Source organism: Ochotona princeps, chromosome 25 (genome assembly GCF_030435755.1).
Source record: "Ochotona princeps isolate mOchPri1 chromosome 25, mOchPri1.hap1, whole genome shotgun sequence".
In the NCBI taxonomy this organism is placed as follows: Eukaryota; Metazoa; Chordata; class Mammalia; order Lagomorpha; family Ochotonidae; genus Ochotona; species Ochotona princeps.
In genome coordinates this window covers 23,358,392-23,375,561 of record NC_080856.1, presented here as the reverse complement: position 1 = coordinate 23,375,561, position 17,170 = coordinate 23,358,392, and the positions used below count along the sequence as shown (strand labels likewise).

At 49.1% G+C, this 17,170-nt stretch overlaps 1 protein-coding gene across 1 annotated transcript; it reads right to left on the bottom strand.

Annotated features, from left to right (window-relative positions):
- Nucleotides 1-3,420: 3,420 nt before the first annotated feature.
- FAM180A (family with sequence similarity 180 member A) lies at nucleotides 3,421-16,545 on the bottom strand. The gene is made up of 3 exons (XM_004594484.2): nucleotides 16,403-16,545; nucleotides 6,275-6,375; nucleotides 3,421-4,402 (listed from the first exon to the last, which is right to left on the bottom strand). The coding sequence occupies exons 1-3, from the start codon at nucleotides 16,476-16,478 to the stop codon at nucleotides 4,019-4,021; spliced, it is 561 nt and encodes a 186-aa protein (XP_004594541.2). The 5' UTR covers nucleotides 16,479-16,545; the 3' UTR covers nucleotides 3,421-4,018.
- Nucleotides 16,546-17,170: the final 625 nt, after the last annotated feature.

Genomic DNA, 17,170 nt, shown 5'->3' with positions numbered 1-17,170 from the left:
ACGGCATTTTTATGATGCCATAAGGACTATTTGTTAAATAGCATTAGGCGAGGCAAATGACACAGGAGGCCTACTAGTTCTCCTTCAAGACTCCACACATTTTTCACGATGAAAACACTGTCTCAGCAAGTGTGAATCCGAGTCCACTTCTGCAGGAGGTCCAAAGTGGTCAACCTCTGGCAGCCCCAAATGGAAGGATGGAGGCTGAAAAAGCCCTAGATCTCTTGTGTGCATGTAGGAATGCTTCAAAAAGGTCATGGAAAATGGAATTAAAGGATGTTTATTTCAGTGTGAAAAACTTTTGAAATCTGATGTATGGCTTTTTCACAATACACATTTTCACAGGCTTTCTAAAGACCCCTTCATTGAGTTCACATTATCGTACCATTGACATTGGTTAAGATGATAACTTTTAGCAGGTTTTTTTTTTTAACTCTAATGACAAGAAATGTTAAGATATTTAAGTGGGTTAAGAAAATAAAGGGTGTTGTACAAAGTCATTTAATGAGTATTTAGTTTTGAATCTGTTTTGTTTATTTGTGGAATTCTTTGATTTTACCACTTGGGTGATTATCTTTTCATTCAGTTCAAGGTGCAATGACAAGGCAATGAAAGTTTCAGATGTTTCTCTGTGCCTCTTAAGTGATGTTGGAGATGGCCGAGGGATTCCCAGCAATAGGGACACGTCAGGGGTTGAGGTCATTCAATTTTCTGGCAGCATAGAAATGGCAGAAATAAGTCCATAAATCACAGACAAGGTCCCACTGTGACCATCACACCCTCAGGTTATTCTATGAGTTAAGATGACAGAATGCAATCCCGCTGTGGTTGTGGAGAGCATGGTCCGCATGTGGCCAAGTTGGAGGGGTCTGTTTCTACTCGTTCTGCTTTGTCTGTTCACTGGGTTAAGACTGACTTTAAAAAACTAATTCAAAGGGCAGAAGATGAGTGAGAAAGAGGGGAGAGATGGAGAGCGAGAGTGAGAGCAACAGCCAGGGGTTGGTGGATGGGGCTGGGACTGGGGCTGGGGCTGGACCCGAGAGCTGGTAGCATAATCCAGGTGTCCCAGGTGGGAGATGGAGACCCAAGTACACGGGCTATCACCACTATTTCCCACAATGCTTATTGGCAGGAAGCCAGAGTGGGGAATCAAACTCAGGCATTCCAGTATGGGACATGCGTGTCTTAACTACTTGCTATGTTAATTCCTGTTCCAAGGAGCAGAGTACTTTCTTTTGGGGGGGGGGGGCGTGAGAGGGATGGTGAATAAAATATTTTATTTTTTCAATAAAGTAATTGTTATAAATGTTTCCTAGGGTAAAAATCTGCCTTTAGACTAAAAGAGTGTTTAAAAATCTCATTGCTGTAAATGAAGTTTTCACTGTTATAAAGGTCATTTCTTCTTTTTCTGTTGAGTCACTGATTGCCACATCAATTCAGGCCTCCAAAAGTGCCCTCAGCTGTTGGTTGCTGGATGAGTGGACTGCTCTTGCTACCCGTGATCCTGGGATTGACTCTTCACAGGTCTTCTGCCATGGAAGCAACCATTTGTCATAACACAGTTGGTGAGGACCGGGCTCAAGAGATTGGGGTACAAGAAGTGCTGAGATCCCAGTAGGGATGCCAGACTAACTGCACTGTGTCTATCAGCTGAGGTCAATGTTGGTTACCTCCCAATCCCACATCCAGGGAGAGTGCAAAGAAACAGGCAGAGTCCTGTCTGTAGGTCGATTTTAATCAAAGGAGACTGAAAGATAGAGGGATGGATGAGCAGGGAGAGAGAGGGAAAACCAGTCAACCAGAAGGGGCCTGCAGATGTATCAAAAAACAGATGCAGGCCCAGCGCAGTAGCCTAGTGGCTAAAGTTCTCGCCTTGCATGTCCGGGATCCCATATGGGCACCGGTTTTAATCCTGGCTGCTCCACTTCCCATCCAGCTCCCTGCTAGTGGCCTGGGAAAGCAGTCGAGGATGGCCCAAAACCTTGGGACCCTGTACCTATGTGGGAGACCCAGAAGAAGCTCCTGGCTCCTGACTTTGGATCAGCTCAGCTCTAGTTGCTGTTGTGGCTACCTGGGAATGAACCCGGAGATGGAAGATCTTTCTCTCTGTCTCTCCTTCTCTCTGTAAATCTTTCCAATAATACTACTAGTAATAAAAAAAATCTTAGAAAAAAAGGGAAACAGATGCAAAGCTATTCAGAACTGGGTCTGAATAGAGTGGCTGAGATGCTTGAATGAGAAGAGATGAGCAGAGTAACCCTGCCAATCAAAAACAGAGCAAAAACTGAGATGCAGACTCTGTGCCTGAGTGTGCTAAGAAAACAACATGACCAGGGGATAAGCAGCTGTGCGTCACTGCTCTCCTGAGCCACAGAGCAGCACGTTGCAAAACTGTAGCTATGCAGAGCATCTTTTTGCATCCTAGTATTTCTCCAAGACCACGTGCTTGTGCTGACAGGCAAAGCTTGCTTCGGCGTCCTGACCTTCTGACCACACGGCAATCACTGCACATCCTTCTCAGCATTGAATATAGCCCAGTGACTCTCACTCATCCACAGATCAGACTTCCCACAGCTTCAGCTCCAGACACTTGCCCCAAACCAGCCCATCTTCGTGCTGTGGGGAGCCCTTATTAGAATTAGGGTGTGGGCTTGGCACGGTAGACTAGTAGCTAAAGTCCTCGCCTTGAACGAGCCAGGATCCCATATGGGTGCTGGTTTGTACCCCAGCTGCCCCTCTTCCTATCCAGCTCCCTGCTTGTGGCCTGGGAAAGCAGTCGAGGACGGCCCAAAGCCTTGGGACCCTGTACTAAAGTGGGAGACCCAGAAGATGCTCCGGGCTCCGGGCTTTGGATCAGCTCAGCTCTGGCTGTGTGGCCGCTTGTGGAGTGAATCAACAGACAGAAGATATTCCTCTCTATGTCTGACTTTCCAATGGAAATAAATAAATATTTAAAAAAAAAAAGAATCAAAGTGCTTCACTGCTGGCAGAGCCTTTACTCTCTAGGTCTTGTTTAACATAGAATGAGAATAAATCTCACCATCTAATCTTTAGGCCATGGCAGCTAAGGAAGAATGCATTGGATGGTGCAAGTTAGCTTGATTACAATGCCTATCAGTGAGCAAGGGAGGCGGTGAAAAAACAATTGGGCAGACAGCAAGCAAGACCTGAGCTTACAGGGCCTGACAGATAGTCCCGCAGGCCTCTGGGAGTCCCTCACAGTTAAATGATTGTACGAATAGCAAAGACAGAAGGAATCTTAGAGATTATCTTATTAGCTTTTACATTAGGAAGTTTCTGATGATTCTCTGAAAAGCTTAAGCTTTTCATATTATAGTATAAATAGATACTTAAAGCAATACTTAATCAATTTAAATCAATATTTCTGAGACAGAAATGTTGGCATTTGCTAAGGTCAAATCTGGTTGCCCGGAATTCATTTTTATTTGGAGTACCTGATTATTTCGAGATGCCAACTTGTTTTCGGATGGAGACGGTGAAGCCTGGGTGCTGGGGCCAGCACTTTTACCAGCAGACCCAGCTTTCAGAGAAGGTGAGTTAAGACATACAGGTCATGAAACTACCGATTTTCCAACTGATTCTTCCCGATGGTTTTTGGAAAAGCTCAGTAATATATCCCTGGTTCACAATGAATTTATTTAGGGTATGGCTCTTTCACTTTTTCATATTTGTTTTAGAACTACTGGAAAGACATTCCCAGCCCGAGGCTTCTGTCTCCTCTCTTGAGGCTATGCCCAGCCTTCTGCCCGCACCCCTTCTCCAGTTCTGTCCTCCCCCGGGCGTGTCCAGTGATGGCGCTGAGCTGAAGCGCAGGTCCTCAAACCATCTGCGTCAGGAGCCATCTTGGCCCCCCCTGCAGCCCTCTCTCCCAGCCGTGGATCAGGCGTGTTTGTCAGGAAGCTGTGGAGACAACGAGCTTCGGGGCATCTCTTCTCTCTGGTGGTGTGTGTGGGTGGCGTGTGTTTTGCTGCTAGTCCTTGTAGCTGGGGAAGAGAACTCAGACTTTCTGGATTGCCGTGTGTGCAGGTGCCTGCTCCGAGGGAGATGCTCTGGGGTCTGAGGACCGCAGCAAGTCCTGTCTCAACGCCTGGAAGAGGCTAACCACCGACTGGGCCCAGACGTCCTTCTGATACCCGTGGGCCAGGGCGGTGCGGTAGGCCGTGTAAGCCAGGGTCAGCACGGTCCTTTCGAAGTCCTCTCTCCTGAGGATGCCCGGGCGGCCAGCGAGGCTGGCGCTCAGCCTGCGGATGTCCGGGAGGCGCTTGGGGATGACGTCATTGCAGACTGTGCGGAAGGCCGAGGCCTTTCTCAGGGAGTCGAGCTCCTCGTCCTTGATGGAGATCTTCAGGTCTGGACTGATGTGAAGCTCGGCCAGCAGGAACTGGGGAGAAACATGGGAGGTGGAAAGACCTGAGGGCAGGTGGTCACAGCTGCCTCCCTCACCACCCACGTTTGCTTAGGGAGGCTGCTGGGTAAAGAACTTTGCAGTCCAAGGCTCTGGGTTCCAGTTGTGCCTGTGTAACGGGGGACAGTTCCTTCACTAAGCCTCCCAGCCTTGCCTTCCCTGTCTACAAGGTGACCGGTCAGGAGGGCTACTCCTCAGGGGCAACTGCAGAGGTCAGGGAGGCAGGTCCGACCACAGCTAGCCTGGGGACAAGCACATAGCCGCTACGTAGGTAGCCGCTCATTGCTTCTAGGGTCCGGGACCCTTTTGTCCCTTCCTTTGTCCATTGCACCCACCAGATACTGTGTGATGCACACACTGACTACTTTGGGTACTTTCCAAAAGTAGAATCCGAGAATCTGAAGGGCGAAGAGAACTGTGTGAGGACCTGGGTGGGCTACAGGGACTGGTCTCCTCTCTCTGTGCCTGCCAAAGGGAAGAGCTGGGGCCCTGGTCTGCTTCCCTGTGCAGGACCAGGCTCACAGCAGGAGCCTCCCACACGCCCCAGGATATTCCAAATCCTAGCTTTCCTTCTGTCCCCATCTTCCCGCTGCTCTGTTCCTTCCTCCACGATACCCTCTTTTCTCTTCTGAAAACATGAGTCTGGGGCCCGGCGCCATGTCCTAGTGGCTAAAGTTCTTGCCTTGAACATGCCGGATCCCATATGGGTGCCAGTTCTAATCCTGGCAGCCCTGCTTCCCATCCAGCTCCCTGCTTGTGGCCTGGGAAAGCAGTTGAGGGTGGCCTAATATCTTGGGATCCTGCACCCATGTGGGAGACCTGGAAGAAGCTCCTGGCTGTTCAGATCGGCTCAGCTCGCATTGTTGTGGTCACTAGGGGAGTTAATCAATGGACAGAAGATTTTCCTCTCTGTCTACCTCTCTGTATGTCTGCCTTCCCAATAAAAATAAATAAATCTTAAAACATAAGTCTGGGGGTGCTGACACTATAGCATATTGAGTTAAGCCACCACTTGGAAACTTGAAGCTCTGGCTGTTCTGCTTCTGATCTGGCTTCCTGCTGGTATGTCTGGGAAGCAGAGGAGATGGCCCTATTGCTTAAGTAGCTATGGTGCCCTCTGTCTTCCTTAACCCCACAGTCACACACGGTACAGAGGAGCATGTGAAAGCCAGAGGAGAAATGCAGGGGTCACAGTGAAACACCCTCGTTAATAGCTGGGAGTTCCAGGCCCAGAGAAGGATGGTGGCTTTATGCAAGATCACATGGTAGAGAAGTGACACTCACCAGTGAGGCCCACATCTTGGGCCAGAGCCGGCTTGATGGAAGAACGGCAGTGTGCCCTGTAGTTTGAAGGGATGGAGTGGTGGGAGCCAAAGAGAGCAGGGTGTCCTGGGCTTCCAGAAGCCTAGTCGTGTAAGCACGGAAGCCTGGCAACATTGCTACCCCAGAAGGTGGCATCTCACAGACAATCTGTACCTAAACCCTGCCTTGGCAATTCCTGGACACTACCAAGGGTCCTGCCTCAAAATCTTTGCTTGGAAATTTGCCATCCTCTGGTGCTTCGCAGCTGGCAGTGGCATCCCTGGGCCATATCTGAAGTCTGATTTGCCCTGACTGAATTCTTAATGCCTTTATACCTAGCAGTGGTGGGAATGGAGAGAAGGCTCTAGAAATACTGTGGGATGGACAGGATTGGGTGACCTCCACAGGTGAGTATAGGCCACTCCCCACAGCAGCAGGAGCCACTCATATTCGGGGTCCCTGGAAGATCACTGCTTCTCTGAACAGGATCACGAGGGCACAGGTGCCTCGGGGTGACCCAGGTCGATCACTCCTCCTTCTGCCTACCTCGTAGAGCAGTTCCACCTCCTCCAGGGAGGTCTGCAGGACTGGGTTCAGGGGCATGGATGAGGACCGCTTCGGCCGATGGGCAGCAGGGAAGAGCAGGGCTGGAAGAGACAAAACGTGAGTTCTTGGGAGGCTGAATCCACACTGCGCTTCCACCTGCTCAGCCTTGAAGGCGGCCAGTGAGTCTTGACAGCCATGGCACAGTGTACTGTGTGGGCATGGAGTCCCTTGGCTTGTCCGGCCAAGCTCCCAGTTGTGTCAGGCACTGCAGTAGCTTCAGACCCGCTACTCATCAGACCCACTTGAGAAAATTTTGAAACATGCATGTGCCTGGGCATATGTGTACGTTGAGGAATCTATACTAAAACAGAGAAAGCAGAATAGAAACCCAATGAAAAGTGCTAAATTCAGAGATGAGTTCCCAGAAATAGGAGGGTTCCTCAGAGTTCATGGAAAATGGAATTAAGTCTACTTCGGGGCAAACCATTTTAAAAATCCATGTGTATGTGAGGCTTCAAGAAGTTCATGGAAAATGTGTGTGGGGAAAAAATTGGTGCATTGGATTTCAAAACTTTTTTTGCCCTAAATTCAGCTTATCCGTTAATACAGTTTTCCACAAGCTTTTTGAAGTATCTTTATGCTGTTCCCTAATAGCACAACACACTTTAGTGCTTTATTATTATTTTTTTAATCAGATTACATAGCACTGGCTTATATTTATTCTCAACGCTTTTCATCAAGGATCAGGACTACCCTGGCCTCCAAAATGCAACTGATGAGAATCTAAACACAGATAAAATAAAAGGGGAGAGCGGTCACCAGACCCCAAATCTTGGCTTCAGGGAATGGTGAGGCCCAGCTCAGAGCTTCCCCCAGGGAGCCCTGCTTAGGGAATGCATTCAGCCTGCCCTCAATGATTTGTCCAGCTTGCATCCCACGGGTTGCAGAAAGAGATCGGATATCCAGAGTGAGGAACTGATGGAGGACCAGCCAGTGGGGAGATAGGGTGTTTTAGAGCATTGGAATGATGTTCAGAAACTGAAGTTCTCTGAGATCTATCAGGCTGGCAGCAAATAGCCCTGATGAGCAGCAGTGACTGCTAAGTATGCTGTCAGCTGGGAAGAACAGGTGCAATTTCTTTCTTTCTTGTTCTTTTAAAAAAAGATTTATTTATTTATATTGGGAAGGCAGATCTACAGAGAGGAGAGACAGAGAAAGATATTCCATCCACTAGTTCACTCCCCAAGTGGCCGAAATGGCTGGAGCTGAACTGATCCAAAGCCAGGAGCTTCTTCTGGGTTTCCCAAGCAGGTGCAGGATCTCAAAGCTTTGGGCCATCCTCAACTGCTTTCCCAGGCCACAAGCAGGGAGCTGGAAGGGAAGTGGAGCAGTTGGGACATGAACCAACACCCATATTGGATCCTGATGGATGCAAGGTGAGGCTTTAAGGCGTAATAGGTGCAATTTCTTCAAGACACTTGATCATGACCTACTAGAAAATTGAGGAAACAACCAAGAATCTGAGACTGTAGAGTGACGCCCCCGAAGGAGTGCTAAGCACAGTTTGTAGTACCGCCAATGGCAGCTCCGCTGGTCAGTGACAGTGCTTTGAGTTATGAAGAAAAGCTTCAGCGGACTCTGTGACAGGAGACAAGGACCTTGTCAGGCCTTTTAGAAGGATTTCCATCAGAAGGGGTGCAAGACTAAATAGCTTCAACTTTATAAGAACTTTCCTGAAAAGCCCCTTGGTAGGAATCTCCCACTTTTTCCAAAAGTGCTAGTTAGAGGTAGCTTTTTACAATCCCTGGGGGCTGAGATCCATATGCCTTATTGTTTGTCCTCCTGCTTGTCCTGGCAGAGCCTGGCAGGCTTCCAGGGCGTGCACTGGGCTTAGCAGTTGGCTGGTGGAATCTTTGCTCCAAAAGATGCCTTGGCCAGCAGTGTGACCAGCATGGGAAGGAGCCTGAGAACCCCAGAGCAGTATTTCCTAGTCCACAGTCTTAGCTGAGTTTGCTTTCTTTGCCAGAAAGGGAAGCAACTTCCTGTAGAATCTCAACTCTAGGGCTCTGCCTCTGTTTACCCATTGCCTCGGTGGTTTTAGAAGGAGCTGGGTGTGTGTGTGTGCAGGTGTCTCTTACTCCACTGGTTGATACCCGTAGAATATCTTTGAAAAATGCTGCTCTGGATGACACTGGGCGGCAGTTCCCCATCCCCTAGGTAATGCAGCAGTTGGGAGGCTGGGCGTGGTTTTTTTCTCTTGTATCCTCCTCTCCCCCATATACAGGAAGAAGAAAAATAAAACGTGTCATCAATGGTCTCACCTACTATCTCTTGATCCTCCACCCTTCCCACCCTGATATGTAAACATCATCATCAGAAAAAAAAAATCACGCAAAAATAGAAGCAGAAACAAAACAATACTGCTCTGTGAGTCCCCGTTCTGGAATCCTGATTGCAGAGAACTAGGGTGCAGTGGGGTCATTATGGTGTTTTCCATCTTCCCGGGTGCTTCTAGTGTCAGCCAAGGTGGGAGAACCGCTGTCCTCATTAGAAGGACCCGATTGTGGTGGTGAAGTGGTACAGAAGCCGCTGTCCCTGCTAGGTGTTTGATCTCAGCCGAGCCCAGGGCTTGTCCACATTGACTTTGCTGTGGAACCATTTGGGAATTTTTACAGCCCCAAATGTCTGAGACCACATGCCAGGCCAATTTATGGGGTTCTCTGGAGGGGTGGCATGAGAACTTTGACATCTCCCGGGTACTTATGGCAGCCAGGATGCCAGAATTGGTGACCACTGAGTTGTCCAGATTTTAGATAAGCAAGTGGTGTCTTTCTACCATAAAACAGTTCAAAGTGCACTCCACTGTGGCCTACCAGGGTCATTGAAGAGGCCAAGGGCATCATGTTCTTGGAGACAGTAAATTGAAGCACAAGGAGGCTGAGGACTTGGCCTCTGGTTTCTGCTTAGTAGGACATGAAACCAGGGGCCTGGCACATTTCCTGCTTCCCAGGAAGCCACTCTCCGCCCTTGCCCTGTATCTTCTTTATTCCATTTCTTGCCTGCATACAGCAATGCTGCTGTAGCATTCTTGCTTCAGATGAACCCCAAGTTCTCAAAGGGTCTAGAAGCAAATGCTTCCAAATGCTGGGTCCGGTAACACCATTGTCCCCCTACCTAGTAACGCCGTCCTCTGGGGGGAGATCCTTGGAAAGGGCTCCAGTATCCAGTTTGGATGAAGGCTCTTGCTTTAGAAGGTATGTGTGATGAGCACAGGAATCCGTAAGATGATTCCCTCCTTCTCTGCTCCCTGCCTCCCCTGCCTTGGTCCACTGTCCCAGCAGTAACTGCTTTTATGTTTCTGAAGCTGTTTTGACTGTGGGCATTGGCAGAGGTGGGGGTGTTTTTGCCCTGACAGGTGGCTGGAGTGTAGCTGGCCCTGGGGCAGGCAGCTGCCCATGTCTGACTCCCTGAGTGAGATGAGACCTGGAGAGGACAGATCCTTCTGCCCTGCAGATGTTGGAGGTGGTGGGTGAGAAACTGCTCAATGGAGGGTGACATCAGAACACAGAGTGGGCTTGGTGTTGTGATGCACGTTAAACTGCTGCCTGTGATGCTGGCATCCTGTATCAGAGTGCAAATGTGAGTTCCTGGCTACTCTACTTTTGTTTTAGTTTGCTGCCTGGGAAAGCAGCCTAAGTTGGCCCCTACCACCTCAGTGCAAGACCCAGGTGGAGTTGTAGGTGCCTGGCTTCAGTGCAGCTCAGCTCTGGCTGTGCTGGTCATTTGGGGAGTGGACCAACGGATAGAAAACCTCTCTCTCTCTCAGATTCTCACATTATCTCTGTCACTTTGCCTTTCAAATAAATTAATGATTTTTTGTTTGTTTTAATCTACAGAGATGAAAAAGTAAATGTCCGGGCACCCTGAGATGTTCTTGTTAATATCAAGGAAGGTTTAACACAGCCAGACATGCCCGTGGGGAGAAAAGGGCTGGCCAGCTCTGAGCTGTCCACACAGGGGCGAAGCTGGAAACATTAAGAAAAACAGCCCAGCTTCCCAGGGAGCTACCCAGGCAGCACCATGCATAGTTGTTCTCCGTTTCTATCTCCATGTACTTCCAGCATCCACTCCACCTGCTTTTCGTCCCACCCCCTCTATCAACCTGAGCAGTTTCCGTGGGTCAGCCAGCCTGGGGAGGGTGGGGAGGAGGGGCCTGGGCTTCTCCTGTGTGACCTTGGGGTCCAGGTGTTGCAGAGCTCTGAGCACAGCCTCAGTGCAGATGTTGGAAATGACCTTTAAGCCATGAGTTAGACATTACAAAGTAAAATCACTACCCTGGCGACCGCAAGCTTTTCTGGGCTTTCCTCTCGGCCCTTCTGTTTCCCACACTGATGGAGACTGTCTTAAGCTCCTGCTCACCACAGGCCACCCGAGCACAGAGCCTCAGCCAAGGCTGCCGGAGCGTTGTCATCAGAATCACAGACTTGGTGTGCCTGTCACTCAGCGTCAAACTCAGCCTTTCTCAGGAGACACCCCACCCCAGCGTCCTCTCCAGGATGTGACTGTGTCCATGAGGGCCCCTGAGAGTGGCCATTCTGGGGGATACTTGAAGTGAATGTCATTGGTTTTTATGAGAGCCTGCAGCACAGGCTGACCCTGGAGCGGGGAAGCTGAGAGCTGCTCACTCTCCTGCAGTCTCCTGTATTTGTGAAACATGGCACCCACCAGCATACAACAAGGGATTCACCTGCTGAAGGTCATGCCCCCTGGACCAGGTTAATCCAGGAGCAGGATTCAGGGCATCGTGATTGGTGATTAATGGGTAAAAACAGCACGTTGTCTGCGTCTTCTGGTGAGAGATGACTTTGGACCTCAAATGATTGTTGTTGGGTGAAGTCTTGGAGCACCACATGCCGGTCAGTGGATCTTGCGCTTTTCTGGCAGGCTGAGGAAGTTTCCCTAGGCCACTAATTTGTTTGAGGAAGAACTAGGATTAAAATCCAGATCTTTTAGACTTCAAAACCCAGTCTCAAAAACCTTGCCTGCTTCCAATTTTGGGTCTCCACCCCCTCTCATAATAACCATCAGGAGTGCTCCAGAAACCCCTCAAAACAAACAAACAAAACTAGAATAGATAGACAGAGAACAAGGAAAGCTTAGAAACAGACAGGATACGGTCAGTGGGGATGCACTTATAACTCACTGGGTGGGACACAAAGATTAGTTACTCCTCACTGGGGTAGTGAAGATTTCTCTGCACACCCCTCCTAAACATGCTCACCTAAACTGTTGACATATATCCTGTTAGAATTATAGAGTTAGACCACCTGAAAAGCAGCCAGGTTCAGCTAAAACATGCTTCAATGCTATAAACTGCTAAAGACTAAAATTAAAATAGGCATGAGACAGCTGAACAGTAATCTAGGCCATTTTAAGGTGTATAGAACACGGGTGAATATAAACCAAAATTGAAATGTCTATGAAGAGGTCGCAGGTTGTGTTTGAGAACCTGCATTTTCCTATTAACATATTGGTTAATCAATACCATGTCAATTAATGCCACAATGTTGTAAATGGTTGGAAATATTATGTTGGGGCTTTTAATTGATTGGGATGATACTCTGCCGGCTCTACCTTCAGACCAGAGATGGTCTCACCAAGAAACCATTGAACTTACCAGGACAATAAGATGCTGGACTCTATGCTTGGTAAATACCTCCAATGAAAGAATGTCAACTGAATTTGAACTATGGAAATGCAATAAGGTGGAGCAATCCGCCGTGGGGGGAGGGGGAGGGGAGGGGCGGGGGGAATCCCAGTGCATAAAAAATGTATCACATAATGCAATGTAATTAATTAAAAAAATAAAATGCAATAAAAAAAAACCTAGTCTCGCCCAGAGGATGACCAATGCTGTCTTTATTGCAGGTGCATCTGCCCAGACTGGTCAATCTGCAGTTCTATATAATCACAGGAAGGGGAACTCTAGTTAATTTTGAAAGAGCGAACACATTTGCTGTCATGGAAATGTTCTGCTTGGGGCAGTGCTGTGCTGCTGTGAGTTAAGCAATTGCCTGTGATCACAGCATCCTCTAACTTCTATGCCTATTTTATTATCATCCTACAAGCATTATATCTAATTTATACGTACTCATACATCTGCCATCTTCCAATCTATGGATTTACCATCTGTCTCCACGAAGGTATGGGACTTTGTCTTTTTTGTTCACTGTGGTATTCTCAATGGCAAGCATTTTGTTCACTGCCGTTTGCTGAATGAATAAATGATTCTGTAGAAACACATTATCTACCTGTGTCACTAAACTCCATTGTTTTCCATCAGTGTGCTTTACCCATGATTCTTTTTCTACCAGGGTGATTGTGAGTTTATTTGCAGTTAGGATTTCTGGCTAATGATCAGAAATGAAATGTTGACATCTGCCTCCAGCAACATCCTGCCCTTATCGCGGAGGAGTGCCTGTTCTGGCTGGCGAGAAGCAACTTGTAACTTCTCCCAGGGAAGGCTGCTGCTCTTTCCCCACACCGCATCTCTTCCAAGATTTCTTGCCTTGCCGTACAGCCAGAGGTGCTCCTAACAGAGTGGCCTGCCCTGTGTGGTGGCCTGACCTTCTCTTTGTGTTAAAAATCACTTTCTTTTTCTTTCTTCCCATTTCAAAATATGTTCATGAGAGCAGTTAAGGCTCATCCCAGTTTCCACTTAACTGTTGCCTAACATTCGTCCTGGAAAGGCTGTTGGAAAGGATTCAAACTGCAGATCATCTCAAGCCAAAAACACAACTGGATTTTGAATGAATCAGAAATGACAGCGAGTGTGGAGGGAAAAGCTCTCATTCATAGAAGACCTTTCACCAGGTCCTCCTGACGGTGCTTCCTTTTTGGCTCCCGGGCCAGCCCTTTGAGACTCCAGTACAGTTTTGAGCAAGCCAGGGTCTTGGCCCTGAGTGCTGGGCTTCCCTGGAGTGCTTCTGTGGGGAGCTGCTGTTGGCTGGAAAGATGCAGGAGGTAGGAGGGTGGCCCAGGCCTAGTGGAGAGATGATGGATGTGGAGGGCGTGACTCTGACGTCAGCAGACCCGGGCCTGGCTGCGTCTAAGCTCTGACCATCCAGCAACACGGGTCCCGCCCTCAGGTGTCCTTTGCGGTGGTGATGATGGCAACTCCTGCTTCTTCAGGGCCAAGGCCATGACTCTGCATGGAGCCTGTCAGTACTTTGTGAAATCTCCCTTACTGAGCACTGGCCACAGGCCCTATGCACACACATACACGCATGCACATCTGAAAATGATATAAATTCCACCCAACAGAAGGGCTGTCCTTCTTTATCCAATGACTTTTAAGAGAAACAATTTAACAAACATAGATATTTGTACTGATGAATAAACGTGTACTTTAGAGGTTGGCAGCTGGTAAGGCTGCTGCCTGAGATGGCAGCATCCCAAATGGGTGCTGGTTCATGTTTTGGCTGCTCTGCTTCCAGTCCAGCTCACTGATAAACCCTGGGAAAAGCAACAGGGCCCAAGTACTTGGGTCCCTGCCACCCACGTGGGAAATCTTGGAGGAAAGCCTGGCTTCTGGGTTTGGCCTGACTCAGCCCTGGCCACTGGGTCCATCTGGGGACTAAATCAGTGGACAGGAGACCTCTTCTCCTGCCCACCTCCCGTTGTCTCTGTAATTCTGATTGCCAAATAAATCTTTATATTTACACACACACACACACACACACACACACACACACACACACACACACACATTTTAATTTTTTCGAAGTCTGGCTAGTCCTCCCTTCCCAAGCAGTGTTCCAGGAGGATCTGGGCTGTTAGGCCCCAGGTCACCTGCAGGGTGTACATTTGTGTGTATGCAGATTGGGTGCCCCAGGGTTGGCCGCACTAACCACAGGTGAGTCATTTGGGTCTTAATCAAGTTGGTGGGGTGGAAATTGGGCAATTCTGGGTCCTGGTGTGCAGCCATCTCCCAGGGAGGATCCTAGAGAGAAGGCTGAGGGAGCAGAAGGAAAGGGGTGCCCTGAACAGCAGGTGGATGTCTCTGGGTTTTCCTCCATTTCTGCAAGTGGGAGCAGGGATCTGGGGGTTGGGAACAGGTGGAAGTGAGTGAAGGGCCAGGGGGTGGCAGATGGACCAGAAGGCTTGCCTAGGGAGAAGCCATCTTCACGCTGTTTCCAGTTAGATAGGAGCCAGAGTGAAGGTGAAAGGAATGGTGTATTTGAAAAAAACCAAAAAACCCAAAACTGTTCTTGGGTGTGACTCACAGTTAATCTGTTAAAAAAAAAAAAAAAAAGCAAGATTTGCGAATTCCTTTTGGTAATTAGAAAAAAATGTTAAAAATGAAAAAATCAACTACGTGGCCGGGTTTTGAAGTGGGTTGGAAGGATTCCATATCATTTGCTGACTCTGAACACTGGGTTGGGCCACTCGGCCAATGCTGACTGGTGCCTCCAGCAGCCTCTGTGCTGGTCCTGCTGGCTCAGTCTCTGTATCCATGTGATCCTACCAGAGACAGACCTTTCTGGGCGGGCAGGGACTGGGCCTGAGGAGTGTTTAAGCTGGCATGTATAGAGTGCTTCATCCTTTATAAAGAATTTTCACCTCCATTTTAAAATGATGGCCTTTACAGTAACAGCATACAGATGCCTGATCCAATGTTTGGTATATGTGCTGCCGAAGCCAGCACAGCACACGGCTGCCCATTAGTGAACCAAAGCTCAGAGAAGTTTAGAGTTTTGGGAGAGACCACAGTGCAGAGGCTGGCAGAACTTTCCTCTTGAGTTTATCGTAGGGCAGCAATCAGATATTGCTTTCCTATTTTCTAACGTACTGGCCATTAGGAAGAATGGATGTTTTCACCCCCTTTCAATAGGCAAGATTGATAAACATGACAAGGTAGTAAGCAGTAGGACCTAGCGTTGAGATGCTTTTGTCCTGTACTTCCCAATTGTTTGTATCTGAACAGCAGGTGTGTGTGTGTGTATGTGTGTGTGAGTGTGTGTGCAGTGTTATTATGGAAAATAAAGGGGAAAGACTACATTATTTGTCTCTGGATAGCAGTCATTTTTCAGTTCAGTTCAGAGGTTGGGCAAACCCCTAACATCCCTGTGAGGCTCCCCAAACTGCCATCAGCACAGTGGCTTTGCACCCCTGGCCCCTGTTCTTTGTTCCAGAGCCATCTCCTTTCGCTGCTCTGCTTCTTCTCTGACACTGCCTGGGAGCAGCAGGGTCGTCCCATGCCTTGGTGCCTGTAAGAGCTCCAGAAGCACCTGCCAGCCTGACCCGAAGGAGCCCCCAGCTGCCTTCCAGCTCTCTCTGGGAGAGCGAGCTCAGCTGACTTTAGGTGGTGGGAAGACCTCTGTTTAGACTGGCCAGGAGTAGACAGCACGTTGGGACCCTCGTTTCCAGGAGTGGTGAGCTCTCATTGACTTGGGGTGCTGCCAGTGTTTGCCAAGCACAGCCAGTGTAAAGGAATGATACCATCCCAAGTCTGAGGGGTCCCTCCTCAGGGAGAGGAAGTTGGCAATGAAAAAAAGCCTTTGCGTGGGACCCTCCTTTTCATGATGGATGGCTGAGGAGCTGGTGGAACCCCCACATAGCCGATGCTAAAGATTTGCTGTCCTTACAGCCACAGGGCCAGCTGTACCTATTTGTACAGGTGCTTGTACCTCTGGGCAGGAGACCACCTAGGGCCCCGGGCAGACGCCTCTTGTCTCCCAGCACCCACATTGCCTTGTCTTAGCTGCAGGCCACAGCACCTGCTCTCCAGATGGTCTGCCCCAGCTGCATCAAGCACAGGAGGGACCTGGATGGAGCCTGGCCACATTGTGTGTGCCAGTGGTGAGTGCCCTATGGCGCTCCAGGAAGAGAGACCTTCTACAGCCACTGGAGTCCCAAAGTTGCGGCTTTGATACTTTTTCTCAGTGTGGTTTTTCTCACCACCTTCCTCTAGGAAACCGAGAAGCATAAAGCAATGAAAGAGATAATAGGAGGGTGTGGGACTTCTGGTTGCCTTCCTTCCCCTCCACCCAGGCTCCCTTCCAAATGCCCAATTGGCTTTAAGTAAGAACAGTGAGCATCAAACCAACTAAACGAAAAGCCACTCACCCCTGTTCCACCTGTGGGACACGGTAGCCTGTGCGTTGTAATACAACAGCAGAAGCAGCAACGTCTTCCAGCACATTTTGTTTGCCAACAGGTGAGGAGTGGGCTTTCTGTCCAGTGGGACCCCCGTGGCCACAGGTAGGTTCGTGCTGCTACTCCCTGTGCGTTCTTCACACACACTCTTCCCTTTCAGAAGGGGCAGAAATACCCTTTGCTGGCCTCAGGAGGGCGGAGGCAGACGGCTGTCTCCTGGCTGGGACGGGAGTCGGCACCTCTCTCCATCCAACTCTCTCTGGGATTGGGGGACCAGGCTTCCACACAGAGACTCTGTTTTTGAGCACATCTGGAGTGACTCACGGGGCATGTGATCTCCTTGGCAGTAGGGTGGATAAATATAATTTCTGGTCTTGACTTCCATGTGTTGGATGAGCCCACTGGAATTTTGCTTTAACAAACAGAGCCGTGGAACTTGTTAGAGAGTCCGGCGAGGAGTTGGCTGCTCTCCTCATCCACACACACTGCCCCAGAGCCAGGGCCGCCTGGACGAAGGGCTGGGAGGCTGCCTGGCAGACATGGGGGCTGCTGGAGCCCAGAGTTGCCTTTAGGACAGCACGGTCATTGTTGTGCTTGGGCTGCATGATGCTGTTGCCCTTCTCTGCAGCTAGACCTACGAGTCTTTTCCTGGATCTGACAGAGGGAGAGGGGTTGCTGGCAGTTGTAAGAGAGCAGAAGTGGAGAGATACACAGGTTTACGTATGGACATATGTGGGT